The 27,902-nt window shown below is 42.0% G+C and overlaps 4 protein-coding genes and 1 long non-coding RNA gene across 6 annotated transcripts in view; 2 read left to right on the top strand and 3 right to left on the bottom strand.

Annotated features, from left to right (window-relative positions):
* Nucleotides 1–70: 70 nt before the first annotated feature.
* LOC144645894 (uncharacterized) lies at nucleotides 71–7,961 on the bottom strand. The gene is made up of 6 exons (XM_078505419.1): nucleotides 7,955–7,961; nucleotides 7,809–7,820; nucleotides 7,320–7,594; nucleotides 6,617–6,703; nucleotides 6,088–6,222; nucleotides 71–2,456 (listed from the first exon to the last, which is right to left on the bottom strand). Exons 1-6 carry the CDS (start codon nucleotides 7,959–7,961, stop codon nucleotides 525–527), a joined length of 2,448 nt encoding a protein of 815 aa, XP_078361545.1. The 3' UTR covers nucleotides 71–524.
* A 1,470-nt stretch (nucleotides 7,962–9,431) lies between these two features.
* LOC144645713 (uncharacterized) lies at nucleotides 9,432–11,696 on the top strand. The gene has a single exon (XM_078505262.1). It carries the CDS (start codon nucleotides 9,432–9,434, stop codon nucleotides 11,484–11,486), a length of 2,055 nt encoding a protein of 684 aa, XP_078361388.1. The 3' UTR covers nucleotides 11,487–11,696.
* Nucleotides 11,697–12,053: 357 nt separating this feature from the next.
* LOC144645516 (uncharacterized) lies at nucleotides 12,054–12,775 on the bottom strand. Its single transcript, XR_013569298.1, has 2 exons — nucleotides 12,642–12,775; nucleotides 12,054–12,192 (listed from the first exon to the last, which is right to left on the bottom strand). It is a non-coding gene; the product is annotated as an uncharacterized LOC144645516 (long non-coding RNA).
* Nucleotides 12,776–13,125: 350 nt separating this feature from the next.
* Nucleotides 13,126–27,902, bottom strand: part of LOC144645318 (vacuolar protein sorting-associated protein 33A-like) — a 70,602-nt gene continuing 55,825 nt past the window's right edge. Inside the window, exons 11-17 of one of the 2 annotated variants that reach the window (XM_078504847.1) lie at nucleotides 17,294–17,373; nucleotides 16,604–16,690; nucleotides 16,168–16,302; nucleotides 15,187–15,288; nucleotides 14,618–14,684; nucleotides 14,112–14,234; nucleotides 13,126–13,446 (exon numbers count right to left, since the gene is read on the bottom strand). In XM_078504847.1, coding sequence (XP_078360973.1) covers nucleotides 13,340–13,446; nucleotides 14,112–14,234; nucleotides 14,618–14,684; nucleotides 15,187–15,288; nucleotides 16,168–16,302; nucleotides 16,604–16,690; nucleotides 17,294–17,373 — 701 coding nt within the window. In that variant the 3' untranslated portion in view covers nucleotides 13,126–13,339. Of the gene's footprint in view, nucleotides 13,447–14,111; nucleotides 14,235–14,617; nucleotides 14,685–15,186; nucleotides 15,289–16,167; nucleotides 16,303–16,603; nucleotides 16,691–17,293; nucleotides 17,374–26,157; nucleotides 26,779–27,407; nucleotides 27,531–27,902 lie in introns of those variants that run through there. The other variant, XM_078504846.1, reaches the window with a different exon arrangement.
* Nucleotides 19,718–24,228, top strand: LOC144647054 (uncharacterized). Its single transcript, XM_078506796.1, has one exon. It carries the CDS (start codon nucleotides 20,222–20,224, stop codon nucleotides 22,262–22,264), a length of 2,043 nt encoding a protein of 680 aa, XP_078362922.1. The 5' UTR covers nucleotides 19,718–20,221; the 3' UTR covers nucleotides 22,265–24,228.

Here is a 27,902-nt window from a genome sequence, read left to right on the forward strand (position 1 = left end):
ATCACACGATATCACGTTACTGTGAGTCCCAGTCCTTATCAATACGACCCGAAACGCGAACGAGGCAGGATTAAGGTGTTTTGCTAGCTCTGGAGAAGAGATTTATTACACTCCCCGTCTTTAACATTTAATCACAGCTACAACAATAAAACAATTTAATACGCAAGGCTAGAAGGCTAGTAATACGGAAATGACAAAAGAGAATTATTTGTTTCCACGCCGTTGTCACGCAACATTACTCTCAACGCGTCACGCAGCGTTGCAGAATGTTTTTACGAATTACAAAAACACTGGAAATTGTTTGGCCAATATTTCGGCTTTATTACAACTAAGGAAGCTCTTTGTAATAAAACCAAAGTATTGGCCAAACAATTTCCATTTTTTGTAATTCTTGAAATAATTATGTTATTTACAAGCATGTGATTATAATATTGTTACTAAAATAACATTGACTAAAGAAGAGGAGAAAGGACCAATGCTGCCCATGTATCAGTTTTGCAAGGCTTGTGCATGTTCATGTTATCTCAATGTCCTACAAGTTTTTCTAGCTCATTTGTGAACTTGAGCAAATGAAACAAGTTTTTCAGTTTAAGAGTTTTTTCTAGACCCTTGTAGAAGTATTCCGGGCATTCTCCGCGGAGCTTCTGAAGATCGATCAATGTTTGCCCATTTAATTCCGAAATATTTTTCTTTTTGCACACCTTTGCCAATCCAATTTCTTTGAGCCATTTCTTGACATCTTGATTTGTCCAGCCAGATACATCTGTCGCTGGGAATGGGGGTGGGGGTGGGGGTGAGGCTGTAACAACACTGGCCTCACTTGGTCGAATGACTGCCTCTGGTGGCCCATCCGTCGCGTCGCCATCTTTTCCTCTTCCTCCTAACTCCTTGATAAGTTTTCCAACAGCAGAATCAACAACATGTTTACTCTGAAAGCCAATCCATAGTTTTGTCCCCACCAGCATTCCTAACCAGCCGTCTGCCTGGTAATTGCGTTGCATCATCAAAGGAATGATGTCTTTTCTCAGTTGATACGCGTATTCGGCTTCTGATCGACAGTTAGGGCTTTCTTTGTAGCGTTGTGACAGGCAGACCAGCACAACAGCGGCGTCTTCGACGGCCTTGGCCATCGCTTCTAGTGTGGACCCACCCATCTGCTCCAGATCCATCCACACTCGATATCCATTGGCCTGAAGCTTGTTCTTGACTTCCACTAAGATTTCCTGGGAATCCCATTGGTAGCTGATCATCACGTGATTTCCAGTGGCTTCTTTAGTCTTGTCGGCATTGTTTCTTGCTGTCTTTCCTTCAATCTCCCACAATGCACCTGCCGCTGCCTTTTGCACCTCCGGGTTTCCACTGTGGTGTAACTCGCGTAATGTATCCAACGCCCCTTCTTCTTGCCTAATCACATCTTTGTTGAAGTCGTCAAACGCCAACATCCACAGAGCCCTTGCAGCACTTGCGCGTTCCTCGTCATCATTTGAAGTCTTCAGAATCGACGTTAGCACACGTACCGCTCCATTTTTGCCCAGAATCTTGTTGTTGTCGTCGTCGTTGATGGCAAGGTGGCTAAGTCCTTCTGCAAGCTCTGTCGCGGAATATCCGAGGTATCGTCGGTCTTCAGACTGACATGCTCCGTATAACTTTGTTACGATAGAGACAAGCAGGTTTTCGTCGGCTGAAATTAAATGATTGGTTTCTTCATTTACCAGGTACCCAAGGCATAGCAAGGCTTCAGTAGCAATGTTTTCATTGTTAACCTTGGCAAAATAGAGTAATGTCTCCTCGCTGTTAGCAAACAACTCACGGTCTCTTAGCCGTCGCGAAATGTTGTACAAAATTCCGAGACATGAATCGATAAGTTCGACTGACTCGGATTCATTTTGCCAGTTTCCATTTTCCCGAAGACGTATTATATTTTCAAGACACATAGAAACTACTCCCGCTTTGGCACTCGCCGAGCAAAAGCCGTCGGTGATGTCTGAAATGTTATGAATCGTTCCGAGCACTGTTTGGAGACAATCAAAACAAGTGAAATCCCACGATTTCTCATCTGCGCTTTCATGGTCTGATTCATCACCCATCTCGTAGTAATCGTTGAAACAATTCTGAGCGAACTTTTGCAATACCGATGCGCCGTCGATTTCTACCACAAAGTCCACGATTTCGGTGTTTTCTCTAGCTTCGCTATAGGATGTAGTGAACATGTTAGCAATAGCCTCGCCCACCAGCTCCGAATTATTCGCGAAAGTGTTTCGTAACATTTGCATATTCTTAAACATTGTTTGCAGATCGTCGGCTTGTTCCGGGTAGTTTATCTTGTATCTTTCAAGCGTATCTATGTGTAACATAGCCCATTCAGTGTTATCTTGAATCGAATTCGTCTCATTTCTCTCGTGCTCCCTGGGCGGCCTGTCGTGACTCAACCACTGTTCCCCGGGGGGGGGTACTCCCTATAATGGCCTATACGGGGAGGCTCCGCCCGAAAGGGGTACCTTTTTTAGGCTTCAGGTATATAAAAGGGTAGGGATTTTACGAGTTAAAGTATATGAAAGGGTATGGAAATCTGTCATTTGGCTATTTAAAAGGGCCTTTAATTAAAATATTTCGAACAGACGCAATTTATGGCTGTATTATTTTAATTTATTGAGCGCTACATAAAAATGACAAGAAAACGTCCTATTTTAAGTCCACGCCATGTCTCTTAGGTATATGAAAGGGGTACCTTTTTCAGTTAAAGGTATACGAAAGGGGTACAATTTCTGTCAAAAATGGTATATAAAAGGGTAAGGGGTTAGAACTTGGGGCGGAGCCTCCCCGTATAAAACTTTTTTGAGTACCCCCCCCGGGCACTGTTCTTGAAGCACCTTTGGTTGAGCGGCATTTTGCATTGGAGATTCTGGAGAGTTGGACTGAGTGACCGCCGCGTTACTTTGTGGCTGCACCGTTTGAAGCTCCATATTGATTGAACTTGCTAGATTACTGTGCGGCCGCAGAAACGATACGATATCAGTTCTTGAACGCTGTCGCAGTTGCTGTATGCGGAACTGAATTGGGTTGTTATCGAAGACACTACTCGCCTTGATTTCAAACAGCAACAAATTTAGCAGAGATCGTCACGCGAACACAACGTCCCGGGTTTATACTTAAAAGACGGTGTGTAGTTGAGAATGTAGTTTTTCCGTTAGCTACATGTGGAAAACAAACAGAATATTTTCCGTTTCCAGGCGAAATCAGTCATTTAGCAGTAGATTTCTAGGCCGTGACCCAGTGACCTGAGTGACGTCAATGTAATTTTGCGGTTGATTTCCACTGTCGCGTAAATATTTACGTATGTAAAACGTGCGTTTCCATGTGTTTAACTTAACAATAAATCATCGCTTAGACCATAGAGCAAAATAGAATTGCTGCTCAGTTAGAAATAACCAGTACGAGATATAAATGAAAAAGTCAGTTTAAAAGTAGCACGAAAACAACTCTGATATCTCTACCTTCAAAGCCTTCAAAAGCGATCAAAGTGCCTTTGACCTTTAATACTTACGGCAGAGTATCGTATATCGCATGTCACACTTCAACATAACACACTTCTTGTTGAACAGCAACAAAAGGAAACATGAACGCTATATTGCTACTGGGTACGTCTAAAAGCCTTAGGCTTTCTTGTTAGCCAAAAGGGTGGTTAAACATTAACCACCCGGTTTCAATCTACTCAGTAGTTTCTTGTTAATTTTTTACGCGACAGTGGAAATTTGCCAACGTACGTCTTTAAACGCGTATAACGCACGTAATTTTAATCCCTCAAGTGGCAAGTAATTTAAAACATTTCCTCCGTCCCATTCCCCTTCCCCCATTGAAGCAATTTCAAGTGGGTGATAAAAGATGACCAGTTTTAAGCCAATCAACATGCGTGACCTTCAATGCCCTACCGACAAAAAAAACGACGACAAAAAAAATAGCCGAAGGTAGATTATGAACCGGGGGGGGCACCAGACCCCCACCCGTTTCTTTTTCACGTGTGTCGAACGTACGTAAATGCCTGCCATCCTGAACTTTGGCGCCCAAAAGCAAGGAGATCGCGGATAATTTGATGTGCCAGCCGCCAAAGTAAATGGCGCCCGCTGCATAATTCATAATCCCCGATTATTGCTCCTGATAAGACAGCTTGTTCAAAACCGTTATCAAGTGGGTGAATACCACACGCTAGAAAATGAAATGCGTGAAAATGACCACAGGTCATTTTATAAATACTTCCGGATTACACTTCAGGCATTATTGGACCACTTCCTTTCTCTTATGGGGCCGATATCGCAATGCTGCGATCGAAGAGTCGTGTACCTATCAGTTCTGCTAAACGTCTTGCCGTTACTCAGCGTTTCTTAGCTACCAGTCATTCCCTTCAGACTATATCACTTAATTAATAAGGTTTAGTCAGAATTAGTCATGGCCGTCTTTGGTATTCTATCACAGCTATACCAATAACGTTAAGGAAATTATTATAGCATAAACGTAAACAAGATTGACCAATGAACAATTTGAGGTCATGGTGACGTCAAAATCTGTTTCCATGGCAACGTCACGAGGTTAAAGATGCCCTATTTTGGATCTTTCTAGGCTAATAACTCAAAAACTACCCGGTGAAAGTTCTTCTTTTTCACTATTTTTATCCAACCATCAAAATAAACATTTTTGCAAATTTTTAAAGAATTCTGTCAAAAAGGATTCGGAGTATAAATTTAAGGTGGCTCTGTACATTTCTGACAGATTTGTTTAAAAAATTGCCAGATCGTTTCTCTTGTCCTTTAGACAAAAATATATGAAAAACAAAAACTTTTACCGTCTACTGAGTTTTAGAGTAATTAGCCTCAAACAGTCAAAATTAAGCTATCTTTGACCACTTTTGTAGCTGCCATGGCAACGAATTTTGACGTCACAAGAACTCCAATTTGTTTAGTAATAAGATCTTTACAAGGATGTTCTGAAACTTATAAATTTTACGCGTGCAATTACGTGTGTTGATCTGACTTAACGTTGTCAATTTCGAATGCCATGTTTATTTCTAGGTATTTACGTACGTTACACGCACGTATACGCACTGAGCGATCGTGAGGGTTTTCGCATTTTTTTCGCGGTTGTCTGCGGTTACGCAGCGATTTACTGATCATACTTTTGGATTTTGTCACTTGACACCACTTGCCATGTCGACGCCATTTTGTTTTAATCGCCGTCGACATATTCAGATGTAGAAGCACTTTTTATAGATGAAGTTCGAAAATTTTCAGCAATATGACCCCGCGGCCAGGGTTCGAACCCGGACCGCTCGATCCGGAGTCCGGTGCACTAACCATTAAATATTGCCGCGAACTATGTACTGAGACAATGTGTATCTACGTTGTAATTCACTTAAAAGTCCATTTTCAAATATGCTTTTTACATGTCACAGTTTACTAGAAATTGGGCAAGGCACTTTACTCTTAATGTGCCTCTCTCCACCCAGGTGTAGAAATAGGCACCGGCGACATAATGCTGGGGAGTATCCTGCGATGGATTAACATCCCATTCAGGGTGGAGTAGAAATATTCCTAGCCGGGATAAGCTCCGGCAAGTATGGGCCGCATGGCTCGAGGCTTCCCTATTACGGGGTGTCACAACCTTATCAACCAGAAACCAATATTGGAAACCAAAAACCTTTTTTCGTCCCCGCCTTTCCGCCTCCCCCTCCTTCATTACAATCTAGGTAGTTGGCTAAGTTGTGGGAGGCGCGGTGGCCTAATGAATAGTGCGCCTGACTCTGGATCGAGCGGTCCGGATTCGAGCCCTGGCCGGGGTCACTGTGTTGTGTTCTTGGGCAAGACACTTTACTCTCAGAGTGCCTCTCTCCACCCAGATGTATAAATTGGTACCGGCGACATAATGCTGGGAAGGGTACCCTGCGATTGACTAGCATCCCATTCAGGGGGGAGTAGAAATATTCCTGGCCGCTTAATGCTACGGAAACCGGAATAAGCTCCGGCAGTATGGGACCCATGGCTCAAGGCTTCCCCCTTGGCTACGCGTTGACTACGCGTGGAACAAATCACTGCTCACCTGTTCCTGGACGTCTTCAACAACAAGCTTTAGTGACTTGCGCAGTACATTGTAAGATCGATACGTCTGCGTTCTCAGCAGGCCAATGGACTCCAGCAGAGAAAGCGTCCTGTACGCATGCTCAAAACCATAAGTCTTGAAGAACATAGAAAACCACGTAAGTCTTTTTTAACAATCTTTGTTTGGGTTGGGAAATTGGGAAAGAGAAGAAAAGGGAATTTTTAGAAAGAGAAAATGCAAAAAGAGGGGTCGATTAGGAGAGTTTTGTATCAGCATGGTATCTGGTGATATTCCTCTCAATTTCGCAAGAAAAGTTTTAATGTTTACAAATTTCTTCATTACACCAAGACATATACAGGCATAGATTGAAACTTTTGTTTTCCAATTTTTATTGAACAACATGACTAAGCAAGGCTGATACGGCAAACATAATGTTACTTAGCGACATCGCTAAAGAATGAGGGTCGAAAATGGTCGCTGTTTCACAAACTGAAACATTCAACGCAACAAGACAACGGACAACACCAACCGGTAGAATTTCACGACAGTAGAACTCCAGCATCGTGGATTTGAAGCCGTTATTCGTCAAACATTGAGCACACAGCAAACGAAGCACCTTGTGAAAAGTGAAAGAAAATTAAGAAAATCAACGGCAGTTAAGTAGCGTAAGCGACAGGTCGAGAAGGGAGGAGGGGGTGGGGGGAGGGGAACAAGCGAGGATCGCGAGAAAAGGAAACGAATAGCACGATCCCACGTAACGTTTTCATTTCACGCTTTACTTCTTCCTTGCCCGCACCTGCTTTGGAGGGTAGGAGAGTGGTCACGAACTTGGTCAAACATTTCTAAACTTATCTAAATGTGGATGTGTAGATAGTCCTGCAGGAACCCTTATTTGAAACCTTGTGTATTGCTTAGGGAACCATACACCCTGTTGTTGTGTTTCCTTTTGTTCTCTCGGAAAATATAACGTGAAACCGACTGCAATTCAATTGCATCGGCAGTCGAGTGACTTCAGTATCAACTTCAAGATGACAAAGGGGAATTTACCACCTTAGCCAACCTGTGAAGCTACCATTTGAACTCCAAATGACTGGAGGCTAACACAAGCTTTTTGAATTTGCCACGGTGGCCGTCCTACTTTTATCAACCAAAAGTTGGTAATAAATTACTTTTTTCTCCAGTTACTGTTTTATGGCTCTGAAACGTGGAGAGTAACAGAAACAACCTCCAACAAACTGCAGTCCTTTGTCAACAGATGCCTGAGGTCCATCATGGGCATCCACTGGCCAGAGGTCATAACGAACGAAGAACTGTGAACAACAACTGAGCAGGAAAGGATCAACATCCAGATAAGAAGGCAAAAGTGGGGTTGGATTGGGCACACCCTCAACTGCAATGTCACCAAGCAGGCACTGAGGTGGAACCCACAGGGGAAGAGGAGCCGAGGCCGTCCCAGAAACAGCCGGAGGAGGACGGTAGATGACGAGGCGAGCAAAGCAGGCTACACCTGGAGGCAGATTGAAAGGATAGCCCAAAACAGACAACGATGGCGAGCAACAGTTTCCACGGACCTATGCTCCACTGGGAGTGAAAAAAGAAGAAGACTGTTTTATTAAAATTTGTGCACAGGTAATGCATGTTCTCTTTTCCTACCGTTATAAGCGGTTTCTTTATTCCAAAGCATTTCTCTATGTAGGGGTTGATTTTGTCCGTGTCCAAACCTTGCGCGAGTTCTGAGAAGTAAACAGAAAAAGAGAATATAATGTATTAATTGACAGAATCAAATACCTGGTATTTTACATTTTTTTAAAATGTGCCAGTAAAGTTAGAGCAAAAGCAAATAAAAACATAGAACCATGAATTTTACCAGACATAGAAACGGAATTTTACGGTATACGAATAGTCTCTGAAACAAACACATAGTTGTAAATTCAATTGCATAGATAGTTATTAATATATCGCTTAAAAATCAAAAAGCTTGTGAAACCAGGAGCCATAATCGATTATGGCTCCTGGTGAAACTTAGTAATCGCTAAATATTTAAGCTCGTCACGAGAATTATTTGACTTTCAAAAACTGCAACATTGCTACATGGCAAAAGCGCTAATGAACCAACACATTCTTTGTAATACAGTCGAAGCTCTCGTAAGCGGACACCCTCGGGACGCGAAAAAAGTGTCCGTAACTGGAGCTGGCCGCTTACAAGAATGGTTCTCGTAAGCGGCCACTTGAGGCGTAAGGGATATATGGCCGCTTACGGGAGCTTGCCCAGCTAACAATAACCGGACGGACGTGGATGGCGACAAAACAAGCACTGAAATATGTTACTGTAATTACTGTAAAATCATTGTGTCCAACAGCGATGTGAAGTGTCCACAAAGAGGAATACCGTAGAATTCCGGTTATAAGCCCTGGGCTTATACAACTTCGTAAGGGTTTTTGGGTGGGCTTATATGCGGAGGGGCTTATATTCGGGAGGGCTTATAAGAGGAAGGAAAAAAACGTTTCGAAAAGAGCCTCAGGAGTGTTGATCGAAATACGCTTTTAAGTTAAAACGCACAAAAAAGCAACATTTAGCCCTGTTCAGTACTGTCATCCGGTAGAGGGGGGCTTATATCCGGGGGGGGCTTATAACCGGATGTATCTTTTTGTTTCCAGGTTGATGGGCCTATAACCGAGGGGGCTTATAAGTGGGGGGGGGGGGCTTATAACCGGAATTTTACGGTATGCATTTTGAATTACGATGTACAGAATTACAATACAGAACAACCCGGTTAAGAAAGAGATATACCATCATTTTATGGTGGGAAGAAAACAGTTTACGTACCAAACTTCAATGCTTACAAACGACGTAAGATGGTAATTAAATTAGGTATTGTTTGTGAAACGTTTCAAACAATGATTGCGTGATGAGCCAAACGAGATTTGCGTGACAGTCCACCCCCAGCGATAACACACAGCATGTCACTGACCAGCGTGACGCCATAGCAAATTTACATTAACGTCACTGGGTCGTCGCCTAGAAATCTGCATGCTAAATAATTGATTTCGACAATAAACGGAAAATATTCTGTTTGTTTTCCACATGAAGCCGACGAAAAAACTACAATCTCAACTACATACCGTCTTTTAAGTATATACCCGGGACGTTGTGTTCTCCGCTAAATTAGTTGCTGACTGAAATCAAGGCGAGTAATGTCTTCGATAACAACCCAATTCAGTTCCGCATCATAGCAACTGCGACCGGGCTCAAGAAACATCATTATATCGTTGATGCGGACGAACAGTAATTATAATCTAGCAAGTTCAATAAATAATAATAATAATAATAAAAAAAAAATAATATGGGTGCTGGAGGATCAACAAAGCTCAAAATAGTACAGCCGCCAGCTAACGCGGCGGTCATTTCCAACTCTCCAGAATCTCAAATACAAAATCCCGTTCAACCAAAGGTGCTTCAAGAACAGTGGTTGAGTCACGACAGGCCGCCTAGGGAGCACGAGAGAAATGAGACGAATTCGATTCAAGATAACACTGAATGGGCTGTGTTACACATAGATACGCTTGAAAGGTACAAGATAAACTACCCGGAACAAGCCGACGATCTGCAAACAATGTTTGAGAATATGCAAGTGTTACGAAACACTTTCGCGAATAATTCAAGAGCACAAGATCGGTATACGGAGCTGGTGAGCGCCAAAATTGACCACTTGATCACTACAAGCCGTAACATTGACACTTTAGACGAGACTAGCGGGACCAGAATCATGGAGTTTGTTTTGAAAATCGACGGCGCAGCGGTGTTGCAAAAGTTCGCTCAGAATTGTTTCAACGATTACTACGAGATGGATGATAAATCAGACGATGAAAGCGCAGATAATAAATCAAAAGGTTCCACTTGTTTTCATAGTCTCAAGTACGTGTTAATAACAATTCAAAACTTTGCAGACTTTCAAGACGCCTTTTGCAAGGCGAGTGCTAAAGCGGGAGTTGTTCCCATGTGTCTAGAAAATATCATACGACTCGATAAGGAAAATGACAACTGGCAAAATGGAGATGAAGGATCAGAGCTACCTCAACTAATCAAGTCATGTCTCGGAATTTTGCACAACATTTCACGGAGGTTGAGAGATCGTGAGTTGTTCCCAAACAGCGACGAGACTTTGCTCTATTTTGCCAAAGTTGAGATGACAGGAATTGCTACCAAGGCCTTGCTAAGCTTAGGGTACCTAGTAAATGAAGAAACCAATCATTTAATTTCAGCGGATGAATCCTGGCTTGGCTTTATCGTAACAATATTAAACAAAGCATGTCAGTCTGAAGACCGAAGATGTGACGGATTTTCCGCGAAAGAGCTTGCAGAAGGACTCAGCCACCTTGCCATCAACGACAACAACAAGAAGACCCTGGGCAACAATGGAGCCGTACGCGTGCTAACGTCAATTCTGAAGACTTCTAACGACGAAGAGGAACGCGCGAGTGCTGCAAGGGCTCTGTGGATGTTGGCGTTTGACGACTCCAACAAAGATGTCATTAGGCAAGAGGAAGGGGCGTTGGATACATTACGCGAGTTACACCACAGTGGAAACCCGGTGGTGCAAAAGGCAGCCGCTGGTGCATTGTGGGAGATTGAAGGAAAGACAGCAAGAAACAATGCCGAGAAGACAAAAGAGGCAACTGGAAATCACGTGATGATCAGCTACCAATGGGATTCCCAAGAAATCTTAGTGGAAGTCAAGAACAAGCTTCAGGCCAATGGATATCGAGTGTGGATGGATCTGGAGCAGATGGGTGGGTCCACACTTGAAGCGATGGCCAAGGCTGTCGAAGACTCCGCTGTTGTACTGGTCTGCGTGTCACAGCGCTACAAAGAAAGCCCCAACTGTCGATCAGAAGCCGAATACGCCTATCAACTGAGAAAAGACATCATTCCTTTGATGATGCAAAGCAATTACAAGGCAGACGGCTGGTTAGGAATGCTGGTGGGGACAAAACTATGGATTGGCTTTCAGAGTAAACATGTTGTTCATTCTGCTGTAGGAAAACTTATTAAGGAGTTAGATGGAAGAGGAAAAGATTGCGATGCGACGGATGGGCCACCAGAGGCAAACATTCGACCAAGTGAGGCCAGTGTTCTAGGAGCACCACGCCCAGCCACGGATGTCTCTGGCTGGACAAATCAAGATGTGAAGAAATGGCTCACAGAAATTGGATTGGGGAAAATATGCAAAACGAAAAACATTTCGGAATTAAATGGGCAAATATTGATCGATCTTCAGAAGCTCCGCGGAGAATGCCCGGAATACTTTTACAAGGGTCTAGAACAAACTCTGAACCTGAAAAACATGTTTCATTTGCTCAAGCTCACAAATGAGCTAGAAAAACTTCTAGGACATTGAGATAACATGAAGATGCACCAGTTTTGCAAAACTGATACATGGCCAGCATTGCTTCTTATTCGTCTTATTTAGTCAATGTTATTTTAGTAATAATATGATTATTATTATGGCAGTTGTGATTGCCATAGCCTCCATTTCGCGGTAAAGATTGCCTGTTGCATCATCGTCCAAAAACCGCAGACTACATCGTGAATTAATCGCGTTGCAAGTTGTGAGAGCATCGCTCTACCCCCCCCCCCCTCCCCCCCCTCCCCCGATACTTGTATTCCTTCTAGTCTAGTCAGAACTGCGGTTTGCTCTGATTGTGAAACATTTGAAAACTGACAGCGGAAGTAGCGTGGGATTTTGCGCTTGCTCGCAAGCTAGATTTCGCCTGGAAATGGAAAATATTCTGTTTGTTTTCCACATGCAGCAGAACTACATTTCGTATTTCGTTTACTTTAACCTGGGACGTTCTATTCGCGTGACGTTCTCCGCAAAATCCGCTCTCTGCCATTCGAGTGATCTCGGATCACTGATCCTGATCCAGATCAACTCAAAGGAACGCACCCTTAGACGTATTCAATAGAAACCACTTTAAGAATATTATTTTTATATCTATGTTTCTATTTTACATTTACATTTGTAAGAACAGGAGCTCACCAAAAGAGCTAATATTGATTTCTTTGTTTTTATCTATAAACGCTCGTTCATTCCCACGTATAACCTTGATTGATTATCGACTAACGTTTCCGTCCAGTTTATTAGAAAATGATTGAGGGGTTTCTTACTCGTTATTGCACGTGTGCGGGGGCTGTTCTTGTTTAATATCGCCCAAATCCTTACAAGAAAGATCATGGGCAATATTCTCCCAGCACGGTTCCGAACTAGCGAGAGTGAAAAGTTTATTACATGGCTCTTTACCGCGCTATTACCCGCATTTTACCAGTCAGCTGGGCATAAACTCTGAGCCAATCAAAGCGCGATTTTTAACGGGTTCTAGCAATACAGTTGAAGCTCTCGTAACGGACACCCTCGGGACGCAAACAAGTGTCCGTAACTGGAGCTGGCCGCTTACGAGGATGGTTCTCGTAAGCGGCCACTAGAGGTATAGGAGATAGATGGCCGCTAACGGGGGCTTGCCCAGCTAACAATAACCTGACGGACGTGGATCACGACAAAACAAGCACTGAAATATGGTACTGTAATTACTGTAAAATCATTGTGACGAACGGCGATGTGAAGTTGATTCATAAAAACAAGATACAGAGGTGGGTGTCCGCTTACGGGAGCTTAAAAACAAAGTCTAAAGGTGGATTTCCACTGACGTCGTAATTTTTTACGTGCGTAAAAAAATTAGAGACAATGTATGAACGGCTTGCGTACACGTTTACGCAGGCCGTTCATACATCGTCTCTAATTTTTTTCACGCACGTAAAAATTTACGCGTCAGTGGAAATCCACCATAAGTCGTAATCTCTGAAAGTGTCCGCGGCCGCTTACGGGAATGTCCTCTTACGAGAATGTAAAAATACAGAGTTTGTATGGGAGTTAAAACGGGGTTTCAAACAAAGCGGCCGTAAGTAGAGCTGTCCGCATACGAGAGTGTCCGTTAAGAGAGCTTAGACTGTATAACAATGATTCTTGTTGACCAATTAAGTAATAGAAAAATTAATCTTAATAAAGTTCTATAAATTTCTGTTAATTGCGTTGTTGCTTGACAAACTAAATCAGTCAGGTCACTGGCAAAAACACTTGCGGGTTCTTGGAACGAGTTGGCAAGCATTTGCATGTGGAAACCATTTTGATTGACAAAAGTGTCTGAAGAAACTAACAGTCTGAAAAAAAAATTGAAGCGGCGATGAGTTGGGGTGCTACGTGAATGGGTTGGCCTCGTCTGGCACGCCTTCCTCCATAATGGACTCAATTAGTGACTTGCCGTTAATTATCTTCGTCGTAGCCACTAGATAGTCTGTGGGACCTGGGACAGAACAAAATAAAGGAGTTTGAAGTTGTTTTGTGATGCAAAGATGAGTCAACATAACATTTACTACAATCAATTTTGAAAACAAGAAAAAACAGTTCACCCTCGATTTTTTAAAATATATATATATTTTAAAAGAAACTGTGCATAAAGAAAACGAACAACTTTAGAAATAGTTTAATAAAAAACTTTAGCAGCGGCATAATCAAACAGTTACCGAATGGAAAAAAGTCACTCTCCACAAATTTTAAAAAAAGGTAAAGTCTGGAACAGTGGATACGAGCCTAGTAGCCCATCAGAGCGGGGCTTATCCCGGTTTCCGTGGAATAAAGCGACCAGGACTATTTCTACTCCCCCACCCCCCCCCCCCACCCCTGGATGGGATGCAAGTCCATCATGGGGTTACCCTCAGCATTATTTTGCCAGTACCCATTCATACACCTGTGTGGAGAGAGGCACTATGAGAGTGAAGTGCCTTGCCCAAGAACATAACGTAGTGCCCCGGCCGGGGCTCGAACTCGGACCGTTAAACCGGAGTCCAGCGCGCTAACCATAAGGCCACCGTGCATCCCATATAAGAAAATTGTGCCAGAGCAGTAATTTGCTATCGAAAATACTAAGGATTTAGATGCAAACAAAGAAACCATGATTTAAATACTCACTATTTTCCTGTTGAGCAAGAAATCTTAGTGCGGATATTTCGGCGTGTGTACAGCCACCAATGAAATAAACTAGCGTTACTTTTGGTGGACCATCCACGGAACTCTCCCCACCGGTCGACGGTCCTAAGTGGATTATTAAAAATAATAGATGAAATGTTTGCTTCACAAGGCACTACGTTCCAGTATGACTTTCATTCTGTTACGACGCATAAATTTTTATTTTACGTTATTACAACCACAACACAGAAACTTCACTGGACGCTTGTATGCTATCATTGTCTATTGCCAACCCGTGAATTAAATTGGCTAAGTCGGCTTTGGTTGCCACAGACATCAATTTTTCGTCAAAACGTTCCTGACTCTTCCCTAAAAAGTAAAATTCCCCTGACCAAATAAATAGAAATTGTCGTAGAGGCCTCCAGCCTCTGCTTCCAAAAAAGACCCCGCTTATCAGAGAGTAGATTAAAGAAGAAAACGGTTACGATTATAAACTCAATCAGTCTTACTTTTCTGAAGACCAGGAGGCAGTCGCTGGATTTCTTCAACTGCAGGACCCGGGAGCAACCGAAGAACCTGAAGAAAAATAACAAAACTTGAACTTCTATTTTGTTCACCATCATCATCATTAGTTCTGAAAATCCAGTGATTCATTAGTGGTATTGTAAACTGTCAGCTTAGCAGTGTATTGAAGCATAACACAAAGTAAAACTATGAGTTAGAACAGTGTGTAAAATCACTGCTTCATAAACTCGCGCGACGCGTGCTAACCAATCAGGACGAAGATGCTGACTTCTTAGCCAAACAGGTACAAAACCAAAACCAATCACGAAACGACTCAAGTAACTTTCCCGCCATTTTCCACCATTACATGTTTCCCTCGCTTGCCTCAAGTCACAAATTTTCCCGCGCCTACCACCGGTTACATATTTTTCCCGCGCTTTCCACAAATTAACCCGCGCTTACTATCGGTTAATTTTTTCCCGCCCTTGTAGCCCATTACATGTTTTTGAATCGAGTCCTGACTGGCTTATGCTCTTCAACGATCCATTTGATCACGTGATTATCGGGTTGTTACCTCTTCTAGTCCTCTCCAGCCCTGGGGCCGAGCCAAAAACTGAGCCAGTCGTACAGTCAGCGGTGCGTATCCTGAAAACACGTAAGCGATGTCATTTGGATTCTGCAAAGTTAGAACAAATAATACGATAAGTGCACTTCACGTAATCCAACCTTAACTAATATAATTTTTGGTGTCGTAACTGTCAAATTCTGTTCTTGACGAATTTGTAAAAATAATTTGCCTTTAAATAAAGAAAATTTAATTTGTACATGGTTTTTATACAAATGACAGCACATGTAAATATTTATATTCGAAGACTGGTGGCATACTTCAACGAACCACAAGGTGATTTCTTAAATTCGAAGAGAGTCTTTACATTATAAGGACGGGGATCATATATTTCTCTTAGTCAGGAGCCAAATACGGCTCTTGTCTGATTAGACAAAGAGCAGTCTCTTTCTTTTTTCCAAATTTGCACAGAAGAAAAACGAAATTAGAGAGCAGCTCTATTTTCTGAAGGGGAAGATACGACAACAAAAACTGTCCTAGCTATCGCGCGAATTTGAGTTCTTCTTGAGTTTAAAGCCGTTATTATAATATTTCAGTTAATCAGTCTATGAACAGTTGGTCATACAGGAAAATTCCGGTTATAAGCCCCCCCGCTTATAAGCCCCCCCGGTTATAGGCCCATCTACCTGGAGACAGAAAATACATCCGATTATAACCCCCCCCCCCCGGATATAAGCCCCCCTCGGCCGGATGACAGTACTGAACAGGGTTAAATGTTGCTTTATTATGCGTTTTTAACTTCAAAACATATTTCGATCAACACTCCTGTGGCTCGTTTCGAAACGTTTTTTTATTCCGCTTATAAGCCCCCCAGAATATAAAAAACCCCTTACGAAGTTGTATAAGCCCAGGGCTTGTAACCGGAATTTTACGGTAGCCCCTTTAAAATCTAGCTGAGTATGTCAGCACAAGCAACAAATCACCGCTCACCTGTTCCTGGACGTCTTCAACAACAAGCTTCAGTGACTTGCGCAGTACATTGTAAGATCGAGACGTCTGCGTTCTCAACAGGCCAGCGGACTCCAGCGGAGAAAGCGTCCTGTACGCATGCTCAAAACCATACGTCTAGAAGAACATGGAAAACTTCTTTAGTCTCTTTGTTTGGGTTGGGAAAATGGAAAAGGGAAAAGGGGAATTCTCCGAAAGAAAAAAAAATTCAAAAAAGAAGAGTCGGTTATGATAGTTTTGTATCAGCATAGTACAGGAATAGAACAATTTTTCCCAATTTGTTTTGTTGAACAATTTGACTAAGCAAGGCATACACAATGTTACTCAGCAACATCGCTTTAGAATGAGGGTTGAGAAAGGACGTCGTTGTTTCACAAACAGAAACACTCGACACAACAAAACAATGGACGACACAAACCTGTAGAATTTCACGACAGTAGAACTCCAGCATTTTAGGTTTGAAGCCGTTATTCGTCAAACATTGAGCACACAATAAACGAAGGACCTTGTGAAAAGTGAAAGAAAATAAAGAAAATTTGCAGCAGATAAGAAGCGTACGCGACAGGTGAGAGAAGGGACGAGAAAATGGGGGGGGGGGGGGGACAAGCGCGGAGCGCGCGAAAAGGGAACGAAATGCGATCCCACGTGACGTTTCATTTTACGCTTTACTTTTTTCTTCCCCAAACCTGCTTTGAAGGGTACGAGAGTGGTCACGAACTTGGTCCATCAGTGCTAAACTTATCGAAATGTGAATGTGTAGACAGGCCTGCAGGAACACTTATTTAAGACCTTGTGTATTACTTAGAGACTCATACACCCCATTGTTGTGTTTCCTTTTGTTCTCTTGGAAAATATGACGTCGGCAGTCGAGTGACTTCAGTATCAACTTTAAGATGGTGCCGGAAGGTGAATTTACCGTCTTAGCCAATTTGTAAAGCTGCTTTTTCGGAACTCCAAATGACGGAGGGCTAACGTGAGCTTTTCCAATTTGCCACGGTGGCCACTCTACCTCTATCAACTTCAAGTTCAAACTAGTTTTTTTTTTCAGTTGCTGTTTTATTAAGAGTTGTGTACAGGTAAACATAACCGCCAAGTTCTCTTTGCCTACCGTTATAAGCGGTTTCTTTATTCCAAAGCATTTCTCTATGTAGGGGTTGATTTTGTCCGTGTCAAGACCTTGCGCCAGTTCTGAGAAGAAAATAGAAAAGGAGGATAATAATAGGGATATATTCATAAACAGAATCAAATACCTTGGTATTTCTACATTTTTTGAAAAGATGTGCCAGTAAAGTTTAGAGCCACCTTATATTTTTATTTAGGGGGAATTATACCCGAAGGTCGTTTTTTCATAGCTTAACAGGAGTTTAACGTAAATGTCTCGTTCGCGTTTCAAGGAATCCAAAAACGCCCTCATTATCTCATATATCTACGTTTAACCCCTTGGCGCCGGGATTTTCTTTGAAAAAAGCACATTTTTTGGACATTTTTGACATTTTCTGGTCAGATATGAACTAAATCTGCTTCAAACTACTGGAATCAGCAATTGGAACATGAAGGCATACCTTTCTTCTACTAGCATCACATTTTATGACATTACTGTTCGGGCATGCTAAAAAAAAATGGTTTAAAATTGGTAGACGGACACCAGACAGTCCCCTGACAACCTGGAGTGCTCTTGGGTGGGGTCAACTGTCTGGCGGTGTTTCAATTTTTTTTTCTTTTTTCAATCCCTTCTTTAAACCTCTTAAAATTTAGGTATAATGCCCCCTTAACGTAATGTGACTCTCAAGCCACTCGAACACTGGTGTACCACAAACATAGCTCTAGCCATAGTTATTAGAGGGAAATGGTTATGAGACTTATGACGCTCGGCAAACTTGAAAGAAGCAAACAAAGATCCTAAAATTTAAGTTGGAAGGTCCACGACCGTGCACAATCTTTTGCTTTCACTCACACACTTTGGTTGAATTGCGTGACCGTCACGTTTTTATTGGTTAGTTGCTCGGACACATCTCATAATCTATCGTGTTTTGTGCACGGCCGAGGCCAGAAAAGCAAACAAAAAAACATCAAACAGAGAATATTGCCAGGTTTCATAACCATTTAACGTTATTAACTATGTCAGTTTTAGTCATATAGGAGACTAGCTTGGGAGCTACGGTTTCCAAAGAGGGCGGAGGCACTGAAGACATCCACAACAGAGTAGTCAAAGCGAGAGGGGTATTCTTGAAATTGAAAAAGATCTGGAGTAGCAATAGCATCGGTCGACGAACCAAAGTCAGACTATATAAGACACTGGTAAAGCCAGTCTTGATGTATGGCTGCGAGACGTGGAAGATGAATAAAAGTGATGAGAACAAAATCGACGTCTTCCAAAGCAGATGTCTTAGACGGATATTTAAAATACGCTGGCAGGAAAGAATTACAAACAATGAAGTCCTGAAGATGGCTGAGATGGAAAACCTCAGTTGGGGCGTGCGAAAGAGAAGATGGAAATTCATCAGCCACATAATGAGGAAAGAACCAAATAACGACTGCAGAACTGCATTAACCTGGACCCCAGAAGGGCGGCGAAAACAGGGCAGACCAAAGACAACATGGAGGAAAACAGCAGGGAGAGAAAGGGATAAAGCTGGATGGAAGAACTGGAGCGAGGTACAAATTGCAGCGGCTGACAGAGATGGTTGGCGGAATTGTGGTGAGGCCTTATGCGCCACATGGCACGAAGAAGATAGGTAACAGGTAACAGGAGACTAGCTCTATTCGAATCTGCCTTACTCTGTTTCTGTAATACTACAATCTTGGACAGTTGTAATGAAAAATAAAGACCACCCTCCTCCATTTCAATGTAGGGGGAAAATGGCGCGTTTTTGGTTTTAGCGAGAATTCTTCATTAATTCGTGCAAGGGAGGGAGCATTTCTCTTTTTCCGTCGAAGACTGTAGCCTAGTGTTTTAAATTGTTTTATTGGTGATAACAAAAAGCGGAGCAGCCAGGAAAGGAATTGGGAGGAAGGTTTGCATTACAACAGTCGATAATACAATCTTTACTGGCATCAGTGTTCACATTTTGTCTCATTAGCATACGACTTTTGCGTAGAGAAGGTACACTGCTATATACCAATTTACTTGAAAAGTTTAAAGAGCTTGTGAAACTCAGTAATCGGGGACAGAATATTTTAGCTCGTTACGGGTAATATTGACTTTCAAAAACTGCAACATTACTGCATGACAAAAGCGCTAATGAACCCATTCATTCTTTGTAAAACTTTAAGTTGTTAAACCTGGGGCACACAAAGCCATTTAATACATTGGGCGACAGTTATCTGATTATTTTTGTAGCTCGATCAGAGAATAAAGCACTTATGCTAATGAGACAATTATTGTAAACAAAGATTCGTCTGTATGCATTTGAAAGGAAGCCACGAACCATAAGCAATCACAGAAGGGCGTTGGTTTGCTTTTGTCTACAAAAAGGAATATGCATTTTGAATTACGAAGTAGGATTATGCGAATTACAAGACAGAACAACCCGGCCAAGAAAGAGATCTACGTACCACACTTCAAGGCTTACAAACAACGTAAGATGGTAATTGAATTAGGTATTGTTTGTGACACGTTCCAAACAATGATTGCGTGATGAGCTAAAAGAACGTTTGCGTGACTGTCCACTCCCAGCGATAGCACAGAGCATATTACAATTTACTTTGGCGTCAGTTGGTCGCCGCCCGCAGATCTACATACTAATTGATTGCCTTCGCCTGGAAACGGGAAATATTCTGTTTGCTTTCCACCAGTGCGGCCGACGGAAAAACTACAATCTCAACTACACTTCGTTTCGTATTTCAGTTAATTATTAACCCGGGATGTTGTGTTCGCGTGACGTTCCCCAGTAAATGGGTTGCCGACTGAAATCAAGGCGAGTAAATGTCTTCGATAATAACCCAACCCAGTTCCGCATCATAGCAACTGCCACCGTGTTCTAGAAAATTCATGTCGCTCGTGTAGCCAAACAGTAATCTAGCAAGTGCCATCAAAATGGGTACTGGTGGATCAAAAAAGCTTCAAATAGTGCAGCCACAAGCTGACGAGGCGGTGAATTCCAGTTCTCCAGAATCTCCAATGCAAAGAGCCGTTCAACCAAACGTCCTCCAAGAACAGTGGTTGAGTCACGACCGGCCGCCCAGGGAGCAAGAGAGAAATGAGACGAATTCACTTCAAGCCGATAACGTTGATTGGGATGTGTTGCACAGAGGCACGCTTGAAAGATACAAGATAAACAACCCGGAGCTAGCTAGCGATCTGCAAACAATATTTGAGAACAAGCAAGTGTTACGAAACACTTTCGCGAATAAATCAAGAGGACATGATCGGTATACGGAGCTGCGCAAGGCTATTTATAACATGTACACTACATCCTATAGCAAGGCTACAGAAAACACCGAAATCGTGGACTTTGTGGTGGAAATCGACGTCGCAGAGGTGTTGCAAAAGTTCGCCCAGAATTGTTTCAACGATTACTACGAGATGGTCGATGAATCAGACGATGAAAGCACAGATGAGAAATCAAAATTTATCATTGATCATTTTTGTCTCAAGTACGTGCTACTAACAATACTAAACTTTACAGACTCTTATCACGGCTTTTGCAAGGCGAGTGCTAAAGCTGGAGTAGTTCCCATGTGTCTAGAAAATATCAAACGACTCGATAAGGACCATCATGACTGGCAAAATGGAGGTGGGAAATCAGTACCACGTGATCTAATCTCGTCATGTCTCGGAATTTTGCACAACATTTCACGGCGGCTAAGAGACCGTGAGTTATTCGCTAACAGCGACGAGACTTTACTCTATTTTGCCAAAGTTGAGAACACAGAAATTGCTACTAACGCCTTGCTTTGCCTTGGGTACCTAGTAAATGATGAAACCAATCATTTAATTTCTGCGGACGAAAACTTGCTTCGCTTTATTGTAACAATGTTGAACGAAGCATGTCAGTCTGAAGACCGACGATCCGGCGACGGATTTTCCACGAAAGAGCTTGCAGAAGGGCTCAGCCACCTTGCCATCAACGACAACAACAAGAAGACCCTGGGCAACGATGGAGCGGTACTTGTGCTAACGTCGATTCTGAAGACTTCAAACGATGACGAGGAAAGAGCAAGTGCTGCAAGGGCTCTGTGGATGTTGGCGTTTGACGACTCCAACAAAGATGTCATTAGGCAAGAAGCAGGGGCGTTGGATACATTACGCGAGTTACACCACAGTGGAAACCCGGAGGTGCAAAAGGCAGCTGCTGGTGCATTGTGGGAGATTGAAGGAAAGACAGCAAGAAGCAATGCCGAGAAGACTAAAGAAGCCACTGGAAATCACGTGATGATCAGTTACCAATGGGATTCCCAGGAAATCTTAGTGGAAGTCAAGAACAAGCTTCAGGCCAATGGATATCGAGTGTGGATGGATCTGGAGCAGATGGGTGGGTCCACACTTGAAGCGATGGCCAAGGCTGTCGAAGACTCCGCTGTTGTACTGGTCTGCGTGTCACAGCGCTACAAAGAAAGCCCCAACTGTCGATCAGAAGCCGAATACGCGTATCAACTGAGAAAAGACATCATTCCTTTAATGATGCAAAGCAATTACAAGGCAGACGGCTGGTTAGGAATGCTGGTGGGGACAAAATACTGGATTGTTTTTCAGAGTAAGCAGGTTGTTGATTCTGCTGTTGAAAAACTTATCAAGGAGTTAAATGGAAGAGGAAAAGATGGCGACACGACGGACGGGTCACCAGAGGCAGTCATTCGACCAAGTGAGACCAGTGTTGTTGCAGCACCACGCCCAGCGACGGATGTCTCTGGCTGGACAAATCAAGATGTCAAGAAATGGCTCACAGAAATTGGATTGGCACAAGTGTGCAACGAGCACATTACGGGATTTAATGGACAAACATTGATCGATCTTCAGGAGCTCCGCAGAGAATGCCCAGATTACTTCTACAAGTATCTAGAACACACTCTAAACTTGCAAAACATGTTACATTTGTTTAAGTTCAGAAAGGAGCTAGAAAAACTTCTAGGACATTGAGATAACATGAAGATGCACCAGTTTTGCAAAACTGATACATGGGCAGCATTGCTTTTTATTCTTCTTATTTAGTCATCGTTATTTTAGTTACAATATTATAATCACATACTTGTAAATAACATAATTATTTCGAGAACTTTAAAAACACTGGAAATTGTTTTGCGAATATTTCGGTAGACTTCGTGGCTCATATATCGCGAGTCGACTTGTAGCAAGTCTAATATTTCGGTTTTGTTACAAAAACCTGCCTCAGTTGTAATATCATTCTGCAACGCTGCGTGACACGTGGAGAGTAGTGTTGCGTGACAAGTGCAGAGTAGTGTTGCGTTATAACGGCGAGGAAACAAAGCATTTTCGTTTTTCATTTCCGTATTACTAGCCTTGCATTTAAATTGTTTAATTGTTGTAACTGTGATAAAATGCTAAAGATGGGAAGTGTAAGAAATTCGACTACGAACAGTCGCCATGCATTTATTCCTTAGATTTAAAGGGGCCGTGTCACGGCTGAGTTAAGTTTACGTGTTATGTGTTATTTCCGCTAGGCACAATATATTCGACTTGAACTTGATTTTTAGCTCATTCTCCAGAATGAGTAATAGAGTGATACAGATGTTGACGGAAGTCTGCGTGTACAAAAATTGTGTGGACGGAAGTGATACAGATGTTGACGGAAGTGTGCGTGTACAAAAATTGTGTGGACGGAAGTGATACAGATGTTGACAGAAGTGTGCGTGTACAAAAACTGTGTGGACGGAAGTGATACAGATGTTGGCGGAAGTGTGCGTGTACAAAAATTGTGTGGACGGAAGTGATACAGATGTTGACGGAAGTGTGCGTGTACAAAAATTGTGTGGACGGAAGTGATACAGATGTTGACGGAAGTCTGCGTGTACAAAAAATGTGTGGACGGAAGTTGTAGAACGGAAGTAATTTTATATGCTACCCCTGCCCCCTTAGTAACGCCAAAAATAACTTCAGTGAAGCTCAGATGCAAATGTGAAAAGAAATGAAATCATTGTATAGTGTAATAAATAAATTAACATCAAATCACATTTCGGAACTTTTAAAAAGGGAAACGTGTATCACAAAGTCGAAATGTTGACAACCTGGGGGTTTATTTTATCATGTGCTGACACACGTAATCAAGGTTCATTTTAACGTGCACTGTTACACGCAATGAAGTTCCGCCAGGCAGCCGGAAGTAAATTTAATACGCTACCCCTCTCCTATTGTTGAGATTCTACATCTACATCTACATTTAATTTGGTCGGTAAAAATCTAGAGATATCACGCCAAGATTTCTTCATGGAACTTATTTTTAACTTTTACTATGGAGTTACGCTTGCCATATGACTCGTCTAAATAAACGTTTATAAAGCTCACTGATAAAAACACGACATCCGAGCAGCACGTTTTTGTTTTCTGTCACGTCATCTCATTTCCCGTGACTCACGTCATCCGTTTCAGTACACGACGTGTTCGTGTGCATCTTTCTCTCAAATTTCATTCGCTGCTCAATCCATGAACAATGATTGTCACTGCCCGGTAGATGCGTGCTGACAGAAAGGTTATTCAAAACGCAATTCAGTAATTTAAAACGGTAACAAATATTCATTTCATTTCTTTTCACATGTGTATCTGAACTTCGTGGAAGATGTGAATTATTTACACACTATCCAACCAGAAGAAAGCTCGTAACCACAATGTCCACACGTTTTAGCAGTAAAAACATGTTCTTCAAATATCGAAATTATATTTGTCAAGAAGACGAAAAGCTTTGCAGTTTAATTACACAATAGAAATACCAAACGACTGCGATCCTTCTAAGATCGATTAAAACGATGTATTGGTGAAAAATATTGTGAACAGTGTGAAAGCCCTTTCCGTGTTTAATTGTTATGTAAATATTCTAGCTTTTCTGTCTATGTTGTTGTTGACTTTGTACATTTTCCATCAATAATAGCGCTAAGAGAGCAAACAAGACAGGATGTCTTCGGATGTCTCGTGTTTGCTGGCACAGAAGGGTAAAGTAATGTGCATGCATGCAAAAAACTTGACTGTTTCGCACTTCCTCCCCGCGTAATACTGATTCTCGACCTAGAATCTTCTCTTCTTATCATTTATAGCTTTATTATGCTTATCGTACCGCGATCCGGAAACGAAATACTATTTCTTTTTTAAATAACTGCTTGTGGACTTTTACGTAGCGGGGAATGGGGCCATGTAAAATTACTTCCGGCTGCCTCAATGGACTTGATCGCTTGTGTCAGCGCGTGTTAAAATACGTGAAAATACGTTTAGGGTCCCTAAGGTCTAAACAGCTCGGCAACTTGATTCACGTTGCACCATTTTTAGAAGTTGTGAAATTGTGATTTCATTTCTTTTCACATGCGTATCTCATTTTGACTTTACAGGGGACTGTACTTAACTTAAGTGGACTGTACCAGTACATTTTCATTACCCACCACCACTCCCAAACCCTACCCCCCCCCCCCCCCCGAAAAAGGCAGAAGAATGAGCTGGCTCTAAGTGCCCTTTGATTTTAGGACGCAACGATGTCACACAACAGGAAATTCCGCAGCAAACAGTGTCGTGACGTACATGGCACAGTAAAATAGAAGAATAATTGCGTAGTCCATCGGCATCAATAATTAAGCGACGAAAAGACTCCACTAATCTTACATAGATTGTTACTGTACATGTAAAACAAATTATTAATAGGCGGAGGCAGCTTAGTGAGAACTATTACTAGTTAATAGATAAGACGAGATGGGACGTAGCGCCGCCATTGCGTGCTGCGAGGTCAAGGCGACTGATGCATTCCACATATCTAGGGCAATTTTTTAAACTAGCTCGGAAAAAACGGAAAAGAATTGCTATACTGCTATTCATAAGGCAAACGTATAAATTAGTAACAAAAACTGGGCCAGATCTGATAACTTTTACATCAGCCTTACTTTATACTATAAATGGCAGCAAGGTTCTAAATATATATTCCCTTCTTTCGAAAGACAAACAAACCTCTCATACTGTGAGAAAACAATTGAGTATTTAGCAATTAAAATTGCTTTGACTAGCCGTTTGACTAGCAGTTTAGCTTCCTATTGGTTTGATCACTGGACTGAAGAACTCCTCGGGCGATTCGTCTTTCTTGATCTTTCCTTTGAAGGATTTTAATGTATGACAATACTTTTAAAGCTGTGCACCATTCGAAAAACACGCGAATGAAATAATGCAGTTTCAAGGTACCAAATTTTGGGGTTGTTTCAAGTTTTGCAATTTCAAATTAGTGAAGCACTTACCCAGCACTTATCAATGTTCGCAGTTAAGTCACGCGTTCCAAACTAGTTTTTTTAAGGGAACACCGAGGCGTAACATTTATTCATAAATGGAAATAGATGCTGCATACATATCTATTAATATTTGTATTCCTTCTAGTCTATTCAGAACTGCGGTTTGCAGTTTGCGCTGATTGTAAAACATTTGACAACTGACAGCGGAAGCAGAGTGGGATTTTGAGATTGCTCGCAAGCTATTGTAGATTTCGCCTGGAAATGGAAAATATTCTGTTTGTTTTCCACATGCAGCAGAACTACATTTCGTATTTCGTTTACTTTAACCTGGGACGTTCTATTCGCGTGACGTTCTCCACAAAATCCGCTCTCTGCCATCCGAGTGATCTCAAATCACTAATCCTGATCCGGATCAACTATAAGGAACGCACCCTTAGACGTATTCAATTGAAACCACTTTAAGAGTTTTATTTTTATATCTATGTTTCTATTTTACATTTACATTTGTAAGAACAGGAGCTCACCAAAAGAGCTAATATTGTTTTCTCTTTTTTTTTTATCTATAAACGCTCGTTCATTCCCACGTATAACCTTGATTAATTTTTCGACTAACGTTTCCGTCCAGTTTATTAGAAAATAACTGAGGGGTTTCTTGCTCGTTATTGCACGTGTGCGAGGGCTGTTCTTGTTTAATATCGCCCAAATCCTTACAAGAAAGATCAAGGGCAATATTCTCCCAGCACGGTTCCGAACTAGCGAGAGTAACAAGTTTATTACATGGCACTTTACCGCGCTATTACCCGCATTTTGCCAGTCAGCTGGGCATAAACTCTGAGCCAATCAAAACGTGATTTTTAATGAGCTCTAGCCATATAACAATGATTCTTATTGACCAATTAGGTAAAAGAAAGAATAGTCTTAATAAAGTTCTATAAATTTCTGTTAATTGCGTTGTTTCTTGACAAACTAAATCAGTCTCACTGGGCAAAGACTTGCGGGTTCTTGGAACGAGTTGGCAAGCATTTGCATGTGGAAACCATTTTGATTGACAAAAGTGTCTGAAGAAACTAACAGTCCTGAAATTTTTCAATTGAAGCGGTAATGAGTTGGGGTGCTACGTGAATGGGTTGGCCTCGTCCGTCACGCCTTCCTCCGTAATGGACTCAATTAGTGACTTGCCGTTGATAATCTTCGTCGTAGCCACTAGATAGTCTGTGGGGCCTGGGACAGAACAAAATAAAGAAGTTTGAAGTTGTCTTGTGAAGCAAAGATCGGTCAACATAACATTTACTACAATCAATTTTAAGAAACAAGAAAAAACAGTACGCCCTCAATTTTTTTAAGAAACTGTACATATAGAAAAACGGACAACTTTAGAAATAATTTAATGAAAAACGTTAGTAGCGGCATAATCAAAAAGTTACCGAAAGGAAAAAAGTCACTCTCCAAAAATTATAAAAAAAGGTAAAATCTCGAATAGTGGATACGAGCCTAGTGGCCCATCAGGCCGGAGCTTATCCCGGTTTCCGTAGCATGAAGCGACCAGGAGTATTTCTACTCCCCCCTGGATGGGATGCTAGTCCATCACGGGGTAACCCTCAGCATTATTTTGCCAGTACCCATTTATACACCTGGGTGGAGAGAGGCACTATGAGAATAAAGTGTCTTTCCCAAGAACACAACGCAGTTCCCCGGCCAGGGCCCGAATCCAGACCGCTCGATCCGGAGTCCAGCGCGCTTACCATTAGGCCACCGCGCCTCCCATATAAGAAAATTGTCGAGCAGTAATTTGCTATCGAAAAACCTAAGGATTGAGATGCAAACAAAGAAACCATGATTTAAATACTCACTATTTTCCTGTTGAGCAAGAAATCTCAGTGCGGATATCTCGGCGTGTGTACAGCCACCGATGAAATAAACTAGCGTTACTTTAGGAGGACCATCCATGGAACTCTCCCCACCGGTCGACGGTCCTAAGCAGATCATTAAAAAGAATAGTTGAAATGTTTGCTTCACAAGGCACTACGTACCAGTATGACTTTCATTCTGTTACGACGCATAAATTTTTATTTTACGTTATTACAACCACAACACAGAAACTTCACTGGACGCTTGTATGCTATCATTGTCTATTGCGAATGCGTGAATTAAATTGGCTAAGTCGGCTTTGGTTGCCACAGACATCAATTTTTCAAAACTTTCCTGACTCTTCCCTAAAAAAAAAAAATTTCCCTGACCAAATAAATACAAATTGTCGTAGAGGCCTCCAGCCTCTGCTTCCAAAAAAAAACTCACGTATCGATGATATCACATTGACTTGAAATGTTTCTTGCCATCAATGTTAT

Source organism: Oculina patagonica, chromosome 3 (assembly GCF_052425735.1).
Source record: "Oculina patagonica isolate OP01 chromosome 3, crgOcupat, whole genome shotgun sequence".
NCBI classification, from domain to species: domain Eukaryota; kingdom Metazoa; phylum Cnidaria; class Anthozoa; order Scleractinia; family Oculinidae; genus Oculina; species Oculina patagonica.

Coding starts and splice junctions, on each gene's coding strand:
- LOC144645713 (XM_078505262.1), top strand. CDS start 9,432: ATGGGTGCTGGAGGATCAACAAAGCTCAAAATAGTACAGCCGCCAGCT.
- LOC144647054 (XM_078506796.1), top strand. CDS start 20,222: ATGGGTACTGGTGGATCAAAAAAGCTTCAAATAGTGCAGCCACAAGCT.
- LOC144645894 (XM_078505419.1), bottom strand. Junction 6,223..6,616: donor ACTGTCGTGAAATTCTACCG/GTTGGTGTTGTC, acceptor ATGTTCTTCAAG/ACTTATGGTTTTGAGCATGC. Junction 2,457..6,087: donor TTGAAGACGTCCAGGAACAG/GTGAGCAGTGAT, acceptor AGGCCATTATAG/GGAGTACCCCCCCCCGGGGA.